General features: G+C 46.0%; 2 protein-coding genes and 1 long non-coding RNA gene across 3 annotated transcripts in view; 2 read left to right on the top strand and 1 right to left on the bottom strand.

Annotated features, from left to right (window-relative positions):
- The window catches only part of LOC147737808 (uncharacterized), a 450,038-nt gene that overhangs the window by 256,077 nt on the left and 173,559 nt on the right, over positions 1-20,402 (bottom strand). The gene's annotated exons all lie outside the window — the stretch shown is intronic.
- On the top strand, positions 465-5,607 carry LOC147737811 (uncharacterized). The gene is made up of 2 exons (XR_015302464.1): positions 465-543; positions 4,882-5,607. It is a non-coding gene; the product is annotated as an uncharacterized LOC147737811 (long non-coding RNA).
- Positions 5,793-8,442, top strand: LOC147737810 (uncharacterized). Its single transcript, XM_086945578.1, has one exon. It carries the CDS (start codon positions 6,248-6,250, stop codon positions 7,100-7,102), a length of 855 nt encoding a protein of 284 aa, XP_086801704.1. The 5' UTR covers positions 5,793-6,247; the 3' UTR covers positions 7,103-8,442.

Genomic DNA, 20,402 nt, shown 5'->3' with positions numbered 1-20,402 from the left:
CAGGTTCTGAGCTGGGATGGTGCAGTGAGCTAAATAACGGTGATGGATCAAGCCCTGATCTTTGGACTGGTCTGCTTAATTCAGACACTCTGTTCATCACCACCCCCTTTTCTGAATCGTATGAAAAGAAGGGCATCTTTAGAGCGCGCAAGAGCAAAAACTTCAAAATCACCTTGTAGGCACCAGCAAAATCACCAGTTAAGCATTTAACAATTAATTTAAGTGAGGAGACAATGGAACGCACTTAACTGATAAACAGAGATGATGGACTATATTACATGGAGTGTTTAATGATTGGTTACAATGTTTTCTCATTCCCTGATGGTTTTCTAGGGAAGGTAGTTGTTTGTTAAAGGCTGCTGTATGAATTAAAGTGGAGAAAGATGAACAGAAGCCTTGCCTCTGTTCCTGAAATAGAATTTTTAGCATTCTAAAAGTAAAGATATCTTTGCAGTCATCCTGATGACAGAAAAGATGAAACACGAATGAATGGATGAAATGCTTTACGAGGCTGAGCACTCTTAAGTAAGGAATCAAAGAAAGGTAAGAAGAAAGGAATAGAGAGAAACAGAAAAAACAATAAGAAAAGAACAAAGAGTAAAATAAAGATAACTAAATAAGAGAAATAGATAGACGAACGATCGTAAAATGGCTGCGGTATATTATATTCAATGGCACTTGTAATACGACGACCAGGATATCTGTCACGTTTGTGATGGAGAAACCCAACCACCGAACGCTAAATCAGGCTCTTAATACTTTGCAATGATGCTGCTGTTAACTATGCAACATTACTCATGACAAGGAGACATCTGGTCGTGCGTAACACACTTTTTATAATTACAAGGGCGTGAACACACTGAATGAACAGCACGTGTAGATTAAAATGCAGGGTTTAAATACACCTTCACAAACACCCAGAGACTAAACCTGTACTAAACACACAAGCCTCAGTAACAGGTAGATCATACAAAGAATGATGGACAAAATGAAGCAGACCTAGAAATACATGCGTAACACAGACAAGATAGGTCTTGATTTAGTGTTTGGTGAACTGGGTACTCCTTCGCAAACGTAGTGGAGTACCCTGTCCGACAAACTGATGGTCTGCCTGACCTAATGCAAGTCAGCTGGATTGTTGTGCGTCCAGCTTGACTGTGGTGCCGTAAGTGTAAATACATCGGACTGCTGATCCTCTTTAGATCAGGCAATCTGATGTATTTTTCTCTCATTTGGGACCACCAGGGACACCCCGTTAGTGCTGAACAGAAAAAATGAACCCCTCTCCCTGGAAGAAAATGAATCCAGGTTAAAACTCCCAGGGTGTGAGGGTGATTAGTTATTTGTTTATAAAAACAATCTCCTGCTTTGGGAGCTTGTTTTTGAAAAAAAAGCAAAAGTTGGTTAATTGCCGCCTTAAACATGGCAGCCACTAACCAATCTTATGGTGCCTTCAAAGGAGGCACAAGGGCTGTGGCTCTGCTGAAGGTACAGAGCACCGCAGAGCCAGCGGAAATCTTTAAACAAGGCTGGCGGCCCTTTGGACTTAAGATCAGACCCAGAGTCTGGATAATTGATAAGTAGAGGTGTGGAGAAAAGAGAAAAAGGTCATTAGATTGCTGCCTGTATGTGATTCATTGTATATGACAAGAAGCTGATGTGCCCCTTACCTTAACACTGACTATTTATAGGAAAATTGCTATGTATGCTGCATTTGTTTGTTTCTCCAAATTCAGCCAAACAAGTTACTGGTTAGTTAACTCATGTCATACAGGACAAAAAATTGAGGTTAAAATAAACATCCTGTTGTCTAGAAACATGCAAGGACCAAACGCCTTAGCCTGACAGATTGTAATAAAAGTACCTTGCTAGGGTTTGTGTTCAATCCAGTTCATTCCAGTTCAGGGACCACAGTGTAGGCAGGAGCTACTGGGTTGAGATAATTTTCCTTTGATGTCCCGAGACCTGTCCTAGAGTGGCTGTGTGTAACACGGGCATGAAGAATTGGCAACAAGCGGGTGCGAGTAACTGTAAATTGATACTCGTATAGCGCACTACTCACCCGCAAGGGTCTCAAGGCGCTTGTACAAATACCGCTGTGGAACCCGTCCTGGCTTTCCCTGTGAGGCGTCCACTCCTGGGCACCCCCAGGGTGAAGGCCAGGCATCCTTAGCGTTGTGGGGGCCGTTGTGGAGATTAAGCAAGCTATTGCCCAGAGTTGCAGAGTGGGACTCTATGATTAGAATAGGCACCGAGGCGAGAATTATCATGTCCGTGAAATTTTTGAGCCCAAGACCCGCCGAGGCGGGGAATTGAACCCTGGTCCCGGGCTAGACCTCTGCATCAGGGTCTGCCGCTCTAACCATTGAGCCACACTTCTCCACTTCTAACTGGGGGTTTTATTTCAGATTGGATGGTGGAATACAGATAATCAGTGCAAGTAATGTGAAGGCGCCTGGGGGATCTGCTTCTACTGTGTTTCTTCTTCTTCTCTTTGGGTTTCTCCTTCCTGCGAAGACCTTCCGGGCTTCGTCTGGTCCGGGCCACTCCCTCTTCCTCCGTGGTGTAACCGCTCTGCAGCACCGCCCCGAAAAGGAAAGAATAACTGGTGAGGCACTATCCCTAGTAATATCTTCAGGGAAGGGTGTGAGGGAAACAAAAGACCCGGTGCAGCACTTCAGTCGGAATGTGAGGGGTAGTGCACAGGGATTCAAAACAAAGGGGAACACCGATTATGGGAGGGGAGACCCGGGGAAGGTAGTCGGACAGCTCCTCCTCCCCCACCAGCCCGCAATCCTCCCTCGTACCTGGCTTAGCCACACACCTCCCCTGGGTGAGTGGCTGGGCGACGCGTGGGGACGTTGGCCTCCTGGCTTCTCCTGCAACAGCTGGGCAGTATCTCCAGTCACCTCCGTTGTTCCGCTTCCTCCCCACGACCTCCGAGCCTCTGACCGCTCCTCCTTCCTCGACCTCCGCTCCTCTGACCGCTCCTCTCTCCACGTCCTCCGCTCTTCTTCCTCCGATGACTCCTCGATCTCCACACTCTGTTCTCCTCTTGACTCCGCAACTCCCACGCCAAATTCCCTCCGGGTGAACAAGCACATGCCACTGTAAGTGACTTCCGCATTTGACGGCACTCCGTCGGGATCAGGCTCTGCCCACTCATCGTGCTGCTCCGAGTTAAAGGGCCAGTACACGTTTTTGTCCTCTAGTGATGCTGCTTCGTAGTCCACAAAGTGTTGACCAGTCTGTGAGGGGCACATAACAGGGGAGGCATCCGGTGAGTCCTGACAAACACCCCCCTCCCTGCTACACTGTGCAAGCCCTTTTTGCACTTGACTCTCAAGTTAGTGAGGGCGAGCAGTCTCAGAATTCTCAGCTTGGTAATGTAAGCTGCTTGAACTCCGAGCTGAACAACAAACCAACAGGCTCAATAGAATGAATGTCCAGTACACTGCTTATCTTGCTAAGAAAATGTACTTTACTCACACAGTTGCACCCAATACTAAATTAATAAGAAACAAGTCAATGTCTCTGGCCTGTGAAGTTGGCAGGTGCTGCACTTATTCATGTATATCCATCTCCCCCTATTATCAGGTTCCTTCTCCCTGTTCTTATCCCCTCTTCTCCTATAGTGGATTTTAGGAGTGGCATGAATACAGTACAGGTGCGGTTCATTCACCCCAATGCGTATGTGCTCTCAGTCCTAAGTGTTTATCCCCTTCACAGGATGAGTCAGCCCTGTCAAGGTCCCTTTCCATCTGCCCAGCACTCAACGGACACGCCTGCACACTCGAGAGAGCAGTGGCCTACCGACAAGCTTTTGTTGAACTCTTTCGTCCTGGGTGCATGGCTGCATTTAGTAGGGTACCCACTCATCCTTTTCATTGCAGTTGCCTAAAGATCAGCAGTCCCAAGGTATCGCGGTCACACCTGGCCTGTCGGTAAGAGCAGCCCCTCAGCACCCTCCCCACAGCAGCAATTGAGCCCACCCTGTGGCCGGCTGGACCACAGGTGTAACCTCAGGCAGGGTTTTCGACACTTGGGAAGTTCTTACAGGGTGAAGCATTGTGTTTTCCCCCAGTTAGTAAAAAAAACAGCATAAGTCTTGGCTGCTTCTGCTGCAGCCAAAGTCTTGTACAGCTTTTCAGTCTACCGGTAAATCCAGGTGCAGAATAACCTCACAACTGATAATCATGTGGAATTAAATGAACACATGAAAGTAAGCCTTAATTTCATTGCGCTTGATTTGTAATCAGGGCCATGGTTGAGGGATAGGTCTAGGCATAGGCCTCGGAACACACATTGGATCAGCGTGAAGCTGGGGCTATCAATCGAAATCCCAGATACCAGAGACAAGTAGTGGGTAACTCAGGGCAGGGGAAAACAACTGTTGTCCATGGAGGGGACATTCCCGTCCCAGAAATCTACATTACAAATTAATTAATAGTATTTCTATATATCTGTTTTGTGCCAGCCCATATGACTTTAAAACTTCACAGGGGGGGAGGGTGGGTGTGTTCTGTTTTGGGGTGATACAGGGAACCCCTATGGATGGTTGGCTAGATTCTGCTCCCAACTGATTGCCTGTATTGCACTGAAGCCTACTTTGCATTGCCTGAACGACCGTTCGCGGTCCTTGTATCTTGTTCCTATTGAAAACTTAATAAAAGATTTATAACATAAAACTTCACAGGGTACATGTAACCTTTGTAAACTTACTAAAATTGTGAAAATTTTAAAAATCCTCTCCGGTTACCATTCTACTCTTTGCTGTGTTGGAAAACTAGCTCAAATTTTTCAAAATTCTACATTGATTTGGCTTGTGAATTATATTTTTGCAAATCTACATGTATTAACTATGTTATTTTAATACTACAGGTGATGGAAATTATAAACGAAGAAAGCAAGATTTAGCACCAGGCAACTGAATGTCAATGCCATAAGAAGGATTGTTTAAATAAAATTAAGGACATCCAGCGTTCTGAGTTTGAAACAGTTTCCAAAATCTAGGTGTGGTAAGGAACTTTTAGCTGATAAAAGTACTGTTCCTGTAAGTGAGTTTTCCAACTTGGCGTTTCATTAACCCAGAGCAGAACCATATCAGAGCACACAGCATCAGAAATAATGTAGAAAGACCAGTCTCTTCAGCATCCTCCTCTGAAATAGTACCAGAAAGACAAATTGCCTCAGCATGACACAATAATGTTCATCTAAAGACTCATCCAATTCCTGAGAGGAAGCACACGCTGGATAAAAGAAAGTTATAACAAAAGGTTTCTTCTGCAGACCATCAAAGAAAAGACACTGAAAGAAGACTCTGAAGCTGAAAGCACAGAGATTCAAAATCACCCTTGCTCAAAAACCAGTTTTATCTAGTGACGCAACTTTGAGACTTTCTGCCTCGGGATATAACACCTGGACTAAAACTCCTCACTTTAACGAAACCCTTAAAAATTCACCACTTTATTTTCTTCTTGACCATCTCAAATATATATTTCCTTTTTAATGTGTACTGTTCTGTAATTCTATGTAAATTGCCTCAACATTATCTGTTGTGCAGGAGTGATGTGTAAAACTGTTAAATATAAAAACGAATTAAGTGAACACTGTGGTGTCATATCTAATGTAAATAGATCTCCATCATCTAAACTAGAAACTTTGCTCAATGTATAGGAAGGTTAACAGGAATGATGTTCTGCAACTGATGATCCACAATACTACTGTGCATGTTCTAACGTCCTTAGTTACCACCATTATGTGAGTGCAAAAAGATACTTAACATGTAATCAGTAAATATCTGATTAAAACCTTATCACTGCTTTGCTAAGAACCTAACAAATGAATGTGAGAAAAACTTCAGTTACAAAATAATTTTCTGCCGGACAGGCCATAACCTAAAGCCCAATATCTGCGAAAAACATTATAGGTCTGCTTCCAGATATATTTTGCTCAATTCAAGTGTTACGAAGATTACATACAATTTCTTTTAGAGATTAATGCTGAACATTATTTAAACAAGCCCTGGCTCTAGAATCTGGTTCACTCTTACCATGGCATAAAAGCAAGAGAAAACCAAACTTGGAGCATTAACTCTACAAATTAATATTATAAAAACATGGACTGCAAGAACTAAATCAGTGTTTACACCAGCTTCGCTCATCGCACAGTAACCCAAACTAGGGAAAAAAGAGATCAGTGCCAAAAAATATTCAGATGAAAATCTCACCTCACTGAACATGTGAGAATGCACACTAGGGAAAAACTCTCTCAGTGCTCTGAATGCCCAAAAAGTTTCAGCCGTAAATCTTATCTCACTGAGCATTTGAGAATCCACACTGGGGAAAAACCTTATCAGTGCTCTGAATGCCAGAAAAGGTTTTATATCAAACAGAGTCTTTTCCGACATGCAATAATCCACTCTAGGGAAAAACCTTATCAGTGCTCTGAATGCCAAAAGAATTTCAAACGTAATTTTCTTCTAACTGCACATCTGAGAATCCATACTGGGGAAAAACCTTATCAGTGCTCTGAATGCCAGCAAAGGTTTCGTACTAAACAGAGTCTTTCTCGACATACAGTATCCCACACTGGGGAAAAACCTTATCAGTGCTCTGAATGCCAGAAATGTTTTAGTGAAAAAAGAAGTCTCATCCTGCATACAAGGACCCACACTGGGGAAAAACCTTTTCAGTGCTCTGAATGCCAGAAATATTTCCGTGACCAAAGTGGTCTCACTCAGCATACAAGGACCCACACTGGGGAAAAACCTTTTCAGTGCTCTGAATGCCAGAAATGTTTTAGTGGCAAAAGCAGACTCACTAAACATACAAGAATCCACACCGGGGAAAAACCTTACCAGTGCTCCGAATGCCAGAAATGTTTCAGTGAAAAAGGCACTCTTATTCAGCATACAAGAACCCACACTGGGGAAAAACCTTATCAGTGCTCTGAATGCCAAAAATATTTCAGTACCCAAAGCGGTCTCGGTCAGCACACAAGAAACCACGCTCAGAAAAAACCTTATCAATGCTCTGAATCCCAGAAATGCTTCAGTGGAAAAAAAAGTTTCACTCAACATACAAAAACCCACGCTGGCTAAAAAGCCATAAGTGCTCTGAATGCCAGGAATGTTTCAGAGTCCAAAGAAGTCTCACTCAGCCTACAGGACCCCACACTGGGCGAAAAACCTTATCAGTGCTCTCATAAATGTTTCAGTGACAAAAGCAGTCTCACTCAGCATACAAGATCTGACCCTGAGGAAAAACCATATGAGTGGTCTGAATGCCAGAAATATTTCAATGACCAAAGCGGTCTCACTAAACATACAAGAACCCACACTGGGGGAACCTTATCAGTGCTTTTAATGCCAAAAACTTTTTTTACCATGAATCTCTTACTGAACATGTGAGAATCCACACTGTGAAAAAACCTTATCACTGCTCTGAAAGACAGACAAGATTGAGAGTTGAGATTGTTACAAGCACCATAAGCAAACACACACGATCCGAAATGATCATCAGTGCTCTGAATGCCAGAAAAGCTTCAATTTTAAACACAATCTCACTCTACATGAGCAGACGCACAGAGGGAAAAGTGAACAACAGAAATTCCTCTCTAACCATGGGAGACTCCATTTTGGGGACTGCCAGAAAAGATTCATTCAGAAAAGGTATCTCATTCTTCATCAGAGACTCCACAGTGGGGGGAAAAGTTTTCATTGCGCCGAATGCCAGAAAAGCTTCTATCTGAAAGCCATTTTTATGTAACATGAGAGAATCCACACTGGGGATAATCCTTATGAGTACTCGAAATACAAGTAAACTTGTAGTTACAAATTACTTCCCACTTGACATGAACAAACTCACACAGGGAAAAAGCCTGATGGATGTTCTGAATGTCAGATAAGGTTTAGTTTCGAATACAGTCTCATTCCACGTGAGAGAATTTACTCTGGACTAAAGCCTTATTCATACTCTGAATGCCAGAAAAGTTTCAGTCAGAAAGTCAGTCTCACTACAAATGCATCCACACCAGGTGAATAGGAACCCGGATCCTGAGTTGCAGAACAGCTTTCAACGCAGCCTCACTTTACATAAAGAGCGAAAATTGTAATTGCAATAGGATTCATCCAAAAAATCTTGCAGGATAACTTAGGCTGTCCACATGCAACCTCTGGAGATATATCAGGGTTTGAAAAAATCAACTAAGTGCCACAAAATCCGTAATTTAAGTATCGGAAAGTTACAATACTCTCAAGGTCTCTACTCGACTCAGAAATGTTAGTGCTTGAAAAAAATCAACAAATTGCCACAAAATTCACAATATGAATGTATTAAATGTTTTTAACCCCAATGGTTTCTACTCACCCTTGTTTGTTAACATGACTAAAATATATATTTTGGGTGCAGTGTTTTGTACACTTGTTAACATTATTGAATATAAAATTGTCATCATAAAATACAACAGCAGTCAATCAATCAATCAAATATTTGTAGAGCGTGCTAATCACCAGTGAGGGTCTCAAGGTACTGAGGGGTGGGGGGGGGGGGGGGCGGGGTGCAGCTACTGCTCGAACATCCAGGTCTTGAGGAGTCTCTTAAAGGTCAGCAGGTCCTGGGTCTGTCACACCTGTATGGGGAGGGTTTTCCACGACTTGGCCGTGAGGTAGGAGAAGGATCTGCCACCAGTGGAGGACCTGTGAATGCGTGGAACGTCAGCCATGGCGAGGTCGCCGGAGCACAGCTGGCGATTCGGTGTGTAGAAGTTGAGACGCCTGGTGAGGTATGCTGGTCCGGTGTTGTGGAGTACTTTGTGAGCTTGAGTGAGGAGCTTGAAGGTGATCCTCTTGTTGACGGGGAGCCAGTGCAGGTCTCTCAGGTGGGCAGTGATGTGGTTATGGCGGGGTATGTTGAGGATGAATTGTGCGGAGGTGTTCTGTATATGTTGGAGTCTCTTCTGGAGTTTGGCTGTGGTTCCCGCGTAGAGGGCATTGCCGCAGTCCAGTCTGCTGCTGACCAGGGCCTGGGGGACCACCCTCCTAGTTTCGGTGGGGATCCATCTGTAGATCTTGCGGAGCATGCGAAAAGTGTTGAAGCAGGAGGAGGAGACGGCGTTGATTTGCAGGGACATTGAGAGCGATAAGTCTTGGTTGACTCCCAGCTTGCGTGCGCGGTCGGTGGGTTTGGGTGTGGGTGCGGTTCCCAGTGCGGCTGGCCACCAAGAGTCGTCCCAGGCAGAGGGGGTGGATCCACGAATGAGGACTTCTGTCTTGTCCGAGTTAAGTTTCAGGCGGTTGGCCTGCTTCTAGGTGACGACTGCCTTCATTCCTTCGTGGAGGTTGGTTTTGGCGGTGGCAGGGTTATTGGTGAGAGAGAGGATCAGTTGAGTGTCGTCGGCGTAGGAGACAATGTTGAGGTGCGAGCGGACGATGTTGGCAAGTGGAGCCATGTAGACGTTGAAGAGGGTGAGGCTGAGGGATGATCCTTGGGGTACGCCGCAGATGATATTGGTTGCTTCGGAGCAGAAGGGCGGGAGGCGGACCCTCGGGTTCTGTTGGTGAGAAAGGTCATCCAGTCCAGGGTTTTGTTGCGTAGTCCGGCGTCACTAAGGGTGTGGTGGCAGACGGTGTCGAAGGTGGCCGAGAGGTCCAGGAGGATGAGGGCTGCGGTTACGCTGTTGTCCAGTATGGTCCTGATGTCATCTGTGGCAGCGATAAGGGCGGTTTTGGTGATGTTGTTGCTGCGGAAGCCGGATTGGGGCTGGTCCAGGATGTTTTTCTCCTCGAAGAAATGGGTCAGTTGCTTGTTGACGATCTTTTGATGACTTTCGCCGGGAACGGGAGGAGGGAGATGAGCCGGAAGTTCTTGAGGTCCTTTGGGTCCACTGTGGGTTTCTTGAGTAGGGCGTTGATCTTGGCGTGCTTCCCGCTTTTGGGGAAGGTGGCGGTCTCGAAGGAGCTGTTGCTGATATTCCGAAGTTGGGGGGCAATGATGCGGCCTGCTTTTTTGAAGATGTGGAGAGGGCAGGGGTCGGTAGGTGAGCCGGAGTGGATGGTGTTCATGATCTTGATGGTATCCTTGTCGTTGACGTGGGTCCAGGAGAGCAGGTGGTTGGTGAGGCTGGGGGGCGTTCATTCTGCAGTTTTGGCGGCTGTTGGGGAGGTCTGACTATTGAAGCTGTCGTGGATGTCTGCGATCTTGCGGTGAAAGAAAATGGCTAGGGAGTCGCAGAGGTCTTGCGATGGCGGGATGTCGTTGGAGTTGGAGCTGGGGTTGGAGAGCTCCTTCACGATGTTGAAGAGCTCTTTGCTGTTGTGTGCCTTGTTGTCAATGCGTTCCTTGAAGGTGGTCTTTTTGGTGGCTCGGATGAGTTGGTGGTGCTTGCGGATTGCGTTCTTAAGGGCTGTGTGGTTTTCCACTGTCTTTTCGTGGTCCCATCTTTTCTCGAGTCTTCGGCAAGTCCGCTTAGTTTTCTGGAGGTCGGTGGTGAACCAGCTGGCCTTTTGGCTGTGCATCTGTTGGAGGGTTTTTTGATCAGGGTGAGAGTGTTGGCGCAGTCGTTGATCCATTTCCTGAGGTTGCTGGCGACTGTATCTGTGTCCGTGGTGTTTGTCGATGGGTCCCGAGCGAGGTTGGTGATGAGCTGGTCTTCTGTGACCTTGTTCCAGCTGCGGTAGGGGATCCTTGGCTGGTGGTGGTGCAAGGCGGGTTTCTTGAAGGTGTAGTGGATGCAGCGGCGGTCAGTCCAGTGGAGTTCGGTGGTGTGGCTGAAGGTGTGTGGTTGCTGGCTGAGAGGATGGGGTCGAGGGTGTGACCGACGGTGTGGGTAGGGATCGTGACGAGCTGTTTGAGTCCAAGGTTGGCGAGGTTCTCAAGCAGAGCGGAGGAGTTGCTGTCATTGGCATTCTCGAGGTGGAAGTTCAGGTCACCGAAGAGGATGTAGTCTGCGGACGCGAGGGCGTGCGTGCTGACTATGTCGGAGATGGTGTCGATGAACTGTGGCCGGGGGTCTGTAGACGAGTGTTCCTCTGAGGGTGGTGTTGGGGTCGGTGTGGATCTGAAAGTGTAGGTGTTCAAAGGCGCTGGAGCTGTCTGTCCTGCAGGTCGAGACTCTGAGGTTTCTTCTGTAGACGATGGCGATTCAAACAAATTACACTTGATAACGCTCTTTCTGGTGGATACTCCTTTACCTGCAGATTCCTCACCTGGTGAATATTCCCCAGAAGCCAGACTGAATCCTGAAAGCTGAAAGGAGTATTGCTGCACCTTCGTAGATGACTTTGTGCAGCTCAGTGTCTATGCCCTTCTGCTCCAGAAGTGACGATCGGAGCCGCATATAAGCACTACACATGAGAATAAACACTGGGGTCCGAGGGTTTGATTATATCACTGGCCTATATCACATATGCAGGCCCTGGGCAGATGTTAATTCACCATTTGTATCATGAGTAGAATTCAGACAAGGCCTTTTCCTTTCTAATAACTCAAATTGTATTCTCAGCAGCAAGTGTATATATTCACATTTGTGAGTGATGACGGTGTGGTGCTCAAGGTGAAAGTGATATGATAGAACAATCTGATCCACATATACACAGAAACAGGGCCGAACATTACTTTTGTACAATACAAGTTAAGCAAAGCTTATTCTTAGAAGACCTAGTTCATGTAAAACAGTCCCTGTATAGTTGATGTTTCAACCATTCGTTAATCAGTTATTTATCATGGTCTCATCAGTACAGTAGATTGCCACCTCTCCCGTATACCTCTCAAACTGTATTCATTACTCCTCAGTATGGGATTTTCTGTATCACAGGCCAGCATTGCCAGGAGGAAGTCAAATTCAACGAAGCAGTTCCAGTGCCCCGTTCGCTTGACCAAACACCTGAAGCCATTGAATCTTCTGCTTGCTGTCAAACAAGTTTGAGTCTGATACGTCCTGATGAGATCCTTGTAATTGACTATGTTGTCCGGGAGAAGCTGCACCAGCCCTCCTCTGATGGTGGGCAGGAATGCCATGAGCACCGAGCAAAATGTTTGCAACTCCCAACAGATTGATGTGGAGTGAGGCTTCTGCCTGTGACGAGGGTCTTCTAATCTGCGCCTCTCCTGCAAGCCTTCCCAACCCAGAAGTGATGCATTTGCCACCACTGTTAAATCTGGGTGGAGTAGGGAGAGGAGTCTGTCGCTGGCACAATCTCAGTTGCTGGACAAAATGTTAGATTCTGAATCCAACAGGGTGACTCTGTGTCAGGAAGGACACAATAAAGAGGTTTTGCGGCTGCGCCCGCTGTAGCAGCAGGTGACTCAGTGGCGTGTTGTCCCTCATGTCGTGGACATTGTCTTTGTGCGCCATGTCCATGAAAGAACTAGCATACCTGTTGGGTTTGCAGTGGGGTCTGGCATTAGCAGAGTTGACAAACCCTACTGTATCCACTGAGGGGAGAACATTTTTGATGAAATTGCTTGGTGGGGGCAAACAGGTCCAAGAAATGTGCTGTGGCTCTGCTTTCTTTAAATCTGTCTAGGGCTTAGTCCTCTTTCTTGTTTAAAAGACACAGCCATTGAACGGCAGGTCCATTAAAGATGCTTAGATGTCTTCAGAGAATCCTATTTACCTAATCCAGTTGATGCACTGAAGTGCCACACTCGTGCCTATCTCCTTACCCAAGCAGTCAACCATGTCCAAGCTACAACGAATTACAAACTTTGCAGCAACACGTCCATCTCGAATAGCTTTTATTAGGGTCACCGGCAGAGTTTGGGCCAATGTGGCCCACAGGGCATGATTATATTAGGAAGCATAGTCATTCAGACCCTCTAGGATTTGGTGATGTACTTAAAAAATCTCTAAATTACCAGTTTTTTAGCAAGCCTGCACTTTCTACAAAAATGCCTGTGAATGCAACCTCCTCCTTGTATTGGTCAAGCGCTCAACACTGGGCCAATAAAAGCAGGGGTCTCAGCAGCAGGTAGGTGAGGTGTTCTTTGTTTACTTACTCCTCACCTGCCTGCTGCTGTTTTGTATTCTTTTGGAGGGCCGCAGACACCACCACCTGCCGCCGGACTGGTGGACCTTCCTGGCTGCACCCTGGACTCTTCTGTAGCTGGAGGGGAGAAAAGAAGCACGTCTGAAACCGGGGCAGCGAAAAGATGATCACTTAGGTTTTCCCGGCCTGATGCAGCAATGCGCATCTGTATCCTGCAACATGTCTGTGCTTCCCTTTCCTCGTCCGGGGCCTTAGGTGACCCTGGGTGTGAAAATAGAAGGGAGCATGGGCCTAATCAAGGGGGGGGGGGGCAAATATAATCAAAATCGAGCCCACCTGGCCTATGGTGGTAAAAAAAAACTATTGTGCCCAGAGGGCAGCTCTCGGGCCAGTAAATTAATGCAGGGGCCTGCCTCCGGCGAGCACACAGCAGGCACAGGGGGCTAATAATTTTTTTAATGAGTCAACTGCTCATGGGGTACGAGGCTGGCCCATAGGGGCGATATTTTACTGAAGGTTGGGCCTACCCAAAGTTTCAGTGCTCCCACCACCCCTCAAAAGGCCAGGTTGAGTCACTGGCATGAGGCCCTTTGGTGGCTCCCGCACACCCCTTTTTGTAGAGTGTTGGAGGGTAGAATCTGGTGGTTGAAGAGCTCCTTGGCTGTCTGGTAACTACAATACACACATGCTGCTGCAAGGCTCCGGTCACTTCTGTACACTTCTGGGGAGATAGTGCTTATGTTAAAAATCAGAACCTTGTGGGCTGCAGTCCTATTTTTGAAGTCCGACTTGCGAAGGGAGGAAGTAATGTGGGTTGCCTCCCCCCACCCCACAGTTGGTATCATGTCTGTCCTATCTATCTTAAACAATTCTTCAAAGTATAGAAATGGGTCTCCTTTCCAGTAGTAGCCCAGCAGAAACTTGCCAATTTGCATTGGAGTTCTGTATTTTATTGTGTTTCCAAATATATAATTTTGTGGGTATTTAAGTGAGTACAATTTATAACAGTTTTCCAAAAGCTATCCAAATAATAATGTTTTTTTGAAGGCGGGGGGGAGTTGATAGTGATTTTGAGCCCTTGCATTCATGCTTCATCCTTTTTACATCTTGAGTTCTAATGCACACATGGCATTCCTGTTTAAACTGTATCCTTTTTTTGGTGTTTTTAAAACCCTTTTTCAAGAACCAGAATTGACGAGGTTTCCCTTCTCCATTGAGCTGTTTTAACCCTGCATTTGTGGACCTGTTGCAAACTGTTCCATATTTTCCATTCTTCTTTTCATTACACTGCTCCGACCACTGCCAAGCAGCTGGTTCGTGAATTCTTCCCACGGTATGGTTTGCCCCGTATCGTGCACTCAGATAACGGTCAACCGTTCTCATCCGAGCTTGTGAAACACATTACACTCCTGTTAGGTTATCAGTGGAAATTCCACTGTGTCCGGCATCCCGAGGCAGCAGGTCTCGTGGAGCGCCATAATCAGACTCTGAAAATCCGACTTTCTAAAATCTGCAGAGAGAAAGGCGTTGACTGGATAGTAGCCTTACCAGTTGCGCTCTTCTACATGAGAATGATAGCGCATTCTCGAACAGGGCTATCCCCGTATGAGGTGGTCTTCGGTAGGCCACCAAATATGTGGGGGACGCCTATACCTCGTAAAATAACTGATGTTGACTGTAATATGCTGACAGATTACCTTGCCTCCTTGATGTCTGCACTACAATCTTGTCGTTCACAGGTAGCTGCAGCCTTTCCCGACAACACCGAGGTGAAGCCCCATGAAGTGGTTCCTGGGGATTACGTATTTGTAAGAAATTTCGACCGAAGAAGCCCGCTGGAGCCCCGCTGGCAAACACCGAAATTAGTGCTTCTGACTACGAGGACAGCAGTGAAGATTGAGGGCCGCAAGGGGTGGCTGCACTCGAGCCACATCAAAAAATTTCACGGACTGCCTTCTGATTTGAACTCTCAGCCCTGCCCTCCTCCACAGACTGACTCAAAACTCCCCCTGGTTGAGAAAACCGCTTCCCAAGAATACAAACTGAAACTAAGGTCTAGCAAGTCAGACAGTTTAATTGTTTAAGTCCTCCCCTAGGTGAATCGGTTAAATTAGTCTCTGACATGTATCCCCTAGACCGAAATAGAGAGAGAGATAGACAGAAACAGCTCAAGAAACGTGCATATCGTAAATCACTTCGTAGTCACTGTATAGTGACATTATTGATTATGTTTTTTCTAAGTCTTCTGATTATTGCTGCAAGTATACTATTGCACATCTACTACCCTATTTTCAAGCGTGCACATTCTACCTTCAATGTTACTGCCGAACACTCTTTCAGTGAACTGCCCTCGCATGAATTACCTTACCGACTTGCGCTGCGCAATAATACATTCATTAGTATGTTACATCACTCCCATCAGACCAGCAACGCTACAAATTGTTGGATAATGGGCCGACTCCCTCCCTATCAGAAATACAAGGGAGTTCTGCCCATCTTTCCGTACCCGTTCACACATAATGGTTCCTGCGGTGCATGGTTTAGTTTGATCAATTCTTTAGATTCAGACACTGTAGTTTACCAGGGCAACTGGATATGGGGAAACCTGAACGTAGTTTTGCATAAAGCCTGCTACCCTAACAAGGAGGGACTTCCAAAAAGGACAGGGACCGATCTAGAAAATGAAGTATATGGATTAGGTAACTTTACACTTAACCTTATGATTCTGAATGTTGAATCTGAAGCCGCACCAGCCTTGCCTGCTATGTCAGTATTACCAGTAAAAGGTGAATTATGTGTCAGAAAGAATGGTTCAGTACACCTGGGTCATAGTAAATGTACTACTGTGATCGAATTCAGTGATCAAGGCAAGTCTACATTTAGAGCTTCACGTCATTCCTATTTCGTTTGTGGTCATACCGCATATATACGCTTACCTCTAGATTGGGATGGCACCTGTTATATTGCATTCCTTCTGCCACCTGTTTTTCTAGCCCCTCCTGATTACCATAGGAATACCCATCTAGTACACAATAGACCCCAGAGAGATCTCCCGATTGTCGACTACACTGAAACGGCATGGGAGCAATACACAGACTTCAATAAAGGTTTCTTTCCCTACTTAGGTACTGTCTCTAATAGTAAACTGATACGTAAATTAACCAGAACCCTCGAAGCAGTAGTGAATGAAACTACTTCTGCCCTAGGCAACTTAACGGAGGAGCAGTCTGCGATGCGGTTTGTTGTTCTCCAAAATCGTCTTGTCCTTGACGTCATCTTGGCCGATAGGGGCGGAGCCTATAGAGTCATCGGATCGAGCTGCTGTGTTTTCATTCCAGAAAACGCGCCATCAGTATATAGAGCCATAACCCGTCTTCATAAGATTGCAAGTCAGATACACGAGAATCCAGGCACCTGGACTTGGTTGGTTCTGGAGTGTGTTGTCAGCCTGGGGATGGAAGGTCCTATCCTTCCTAGGTATTGCCCTTCTCATATTATTCAGTTGTTGCCTATGCTTACAATGTGGGCCAGCGATTTGCGGCCTGTGCGCCACATCATGTATTCCTCATTCAAGTACACATTCAAAATACCGGAAAAAGAAAGAAGAGCAAATGATGTTACATGAACAGATTGATAGATTAATGAGGATCAATATATCATGAAGGGTCCGTAGGGGACAAGGAGGGAATGAGGAAATATGAATTTTTATAGTCAATTGTGTCCCCTATCGTAGACCCCAACGGCTCCATGTACGTGCTACAAGTACATGTATGTTCCCTCCACTTCTAGCTATGAGGACGCAAATACATTTGCGTCCAACGTTAACATGTCCTCTTTCAGATCCACCATGAATGGGTCGAATATTCCGTTCCTAAGTATGCCTTGCCACCGTCTTTATGTGATGCACTTTTCACGTTTTTCAGCCCTGGCATACTAGGCCCTGATTTCTGCCATCGAGCCTTTTCCTGCCTTCTGTCTCTGGATGCTACAGCCTGGACCTGCATCCATAACCCTGAACTTTGTCTTACTCCCTGCGCGGTTAACGGTGCCTGGCTTGGCCTGTTTGCCTGCCAAAAACTGTATTCAGCCTTCAAGTTATCTGCTCCACTCCTCGAAAATACATTCTTGTCTAGTAATTTTAGGTAAACATCCTTCCAGCTGCAGAGCAAAGGGCCCGGCCTCACTGTCTCTGTGCAAGTAATTCATAGCTCCTGTTACCATGGTAGGCCCATGCCCCCTCGCATCTCATGTAGACACGTAGACGCTTATACACGCACTAACAGTCAGTATAGAATAGCCTCTGCCCGAGAGACCTTTCCTTCCAGATAGTACAGTTCCTCAAACATAAGATATTAGATACGATTTGGGATTAGGTTGTTCTGACATCCCAGACTTCTGTCTCCTCATGTGAGGCTAAATGTCAAGTCCCCTGCACCCTCTAGTTCCACGTCAATCACACGTCATGCTGCTGCGCGCGCATCTCTGCCATATATTTCTGCTGACACTGCAGGATTCTCTTATGGATCCGCCTACTTGTGACACCATTATGTGACGTTTCTAGTATACGCCTTGTGCACGCCTACTGTTATGCCTTTTTCATTACGTATGTGTGTTCTTATCTCTCCTCTCAGCTGTTACGCCTTCTGAATCCATCACCACGAAAATGCATTGACTATATATATGTTAACCTGTCAATAAAGTATTGTCTATCCCTTCCCGAACCTTCGTGGTGACGGATTGCGATCTTCCTGGTTCGAACCAATTCCTTTTTAAGGAATAAAACCCCTTTTAAAACCTCAAATACCACGGATTCTGCCTCTTATTTTTTCTGAGTTATTCTTATTGAACTTTACCGCATAAATTAAGTATAGGTAATTTAAATTTACCACAGGTTTCCCCGCGCTTGCTTAGGGAACCCGTCCTGATATTCCCCTGTGTGATAGCCCCAGCGGGTATCCACAAGGTGAAAGTCAGGCATCCCGCCGCGAGGGGCCGTTGTGGAGATTAAGCAAGCTATTGCCCAGAGTCGCAGAGTGTGAACCCGTGAGTCGAGAAGGCACCGGAGCGAGAATTATCGAGTCCGTGGAATTTTTAGCCCAAGACCCGCCGAGGCGGGGAATTGAACCCTGGTCCAGGACCGATCTCAGCGTCCGGGTCTGCTGCCTCTAACCCCTGAGCCACACTTCTCCATCCTGAGCCACACTTCTCCATGGGAAGAGCCATGTTTTTAGTTGCCTGCGAAAGGCTAGTAAGTTGTGTTCACTTCGGATGGAGAGTGGGAGGGATTTCCACAGCTTTGGAGCATTGTAAGAAAACAGTCGCCCCCCCAGAGCGGGCCTTTCTTATTCTGGGGACGCTGGCCAGAGAGAGGGAGTCTGACCTGAGTTGTCTGTTCGAGTGATGAGGTTTGACGAGAGATCTCAGAATAGGCGGGCCTCTGCCTTGTAGTATTTTGTGTGAGATGCAGAGGGTCTTAAATGTGATCCTTTCCCTAATCGGGAGCCAGTGTAGGGATCTGAGGGCTGGTTTGGCAGAGTATCTAGATTTGGTCCCGGTCAGGAGTCTCGTGGCGGCGTTTTGGGCGCATTGCAGTCTGTTGATGACCGATGCGGGTGCCCCTAGATAAAGGGCATTTCCGTAGTCCAGTCTGGAATTAACGAGCCCCTGCATGAGCAGTTTCTTGGATTGAAAGGGGATCAAGTGAAGGATTTTTCGCGCTGTCTTAATAAGGCCGAAGCATGTGCCGGCGGTTTTTCTGGCCTGGACTTTAAAATTGAGGTCTTGGTCCAACCAGATACCTAGGCTTTTAACTTCGGACTTGGGGGTGGGGGGTGATCCCATGCAGGGTGGCCAGGAAAGGGATGGGGGGAGTCTGCGTGTGTTTCCTAGAAGAAGGATCTCGGATTTCTCCCCGTTTAGTTTCAGGCGCGATTCGCACATCCATTGAAAGATGTCCTGGAGGCATGCTGACAAGTTGTCCAAGTTGTCTGTGCTTCTATTTCCTCGTCCGGGGCCTTAGGTGACCTGGGTGTGAAAATAGAAGGGAGCATATAGAAGGGAGCATGGGCCTAATCAAGGGGGGCAAATATGATAAAAATCGGGCCCACCTGGCCTATGGTGGTAAAAAAAAACAATTGTGCCCATAGGGCTGTACATTAATGCAGGGCCTACCTCCGCCGAGCTCACGGCAGGCACAGGGGGCTATTAATTTTTTTAATGAGCCAACTGCTCATGGGGAACGAGGCTGGCCCAGAGGGGCGAAATTTTACTGAAAGTTGGGCCTACCCAAAGTTTCGGTGCTCCCACCACCCCTCAAAAAAGCCAGGTTGAGTCACTGGCATGAGGCCCTTTGGTGGCTCCTGCACACCCCTTTTTGTAGAGTGTTGGAGGGTAGAATCTGGTGGTTCAGGAGCTCCTTGGCTGTCTGGTAACTACAATATACACATGCTGCTGCAAGGCTCCGGTCACTTCTGTACACTTCTGGGGAGATAGTGCATATGGTAAAACTCAGAACCTTGTGGGCTGCAGTCATATGTCTGTCCTATCTATCTTAAAAAATACTTCAAAGTATAAAAATGGGTCTCCTTTCCAGTAGTAGCCCAGCAGAAACTTGCCAATTTGCATTGGAGTTCTGTGTTTTATTGTGTTTCCAAATATTTAATTTTGGGGATATTTAAGTGAGTACAATTTATAACAGTATTCCAAAAGCCATTCCAAATAATAATGTTTTTTGAAGGCGGGGGAGTGTTGATTGTGATTTTGGGCCCTTGCATTCATGCTTCATCCTTTTTACATCTTGAGTTGTTATGCACACACGGCATTCCTGTTTAAACTGTATCCTTTTTTTTGGTGTTTTTAAAAACCTTTTTCTAGAACCTGAATTGAAGAGGTTTCCCTTCTCCATTGAGCTGTTTTAACCCTGCATTTGTGGATCTGTTGCAAACTGTTCTATGTTTTCCATTCTTTGGCGCCACCAGAGTTGCATAGTGCTTGTTTCAGTATTTATTTCCTGTTTTTGTTGAGGGTAATTTTGGTATGAAGTCAGAGTTCTTTAGACACTTCTACTCTGACATTTTTCTAATCACGTTGAGTTACCGGACTTTGTATTTGAAATTCATCTTCCCCTGAGGCATTGTCACCTGATCTAATTCAGTTTTTTTCCCTGACTATCAACGGACTTGTTTGCTAATGTATTTAAGCTTGGCTTGTCCTAATTTGCTTCAAAAGGATGTGGGTTTCCCTTTCTTGGTAGGTGGTTGATCTTGCCCTTTTTCCCTTTCTAAGCGTTCATGCAACATTCATTTGAAAAAATGTAAAGTTTCCACTGTGATTTCATTAATTTCAGAGCAGACCTGGTTGCTTTTTTTGAAATAGGTTTTGTCATACATTTCTTTATGTTGTCGTTTTTTTCTGA

The sequence above is a fragment of the Lissotriton vulgaris genome, chromosome 1_1 (assembly GCF_964263255.1).
Source record: "Lissotriton vulgaris chromosome 1_1, aLisVul1.2, whole genome shotgun sequence".
In the NCBI taxonomy this organism is placed as follows: Eukaryota; Metazoa; Chordata; class Amphibia; order Caudata; family Salamandridae; genus Lissotriton; species Lissotriton vulgaris.
The sequence above is the reverse complement of the archived record's forward strand: the minus strand, read 5'-3'. Positions and strand labels throughout refer to the sequence as shown.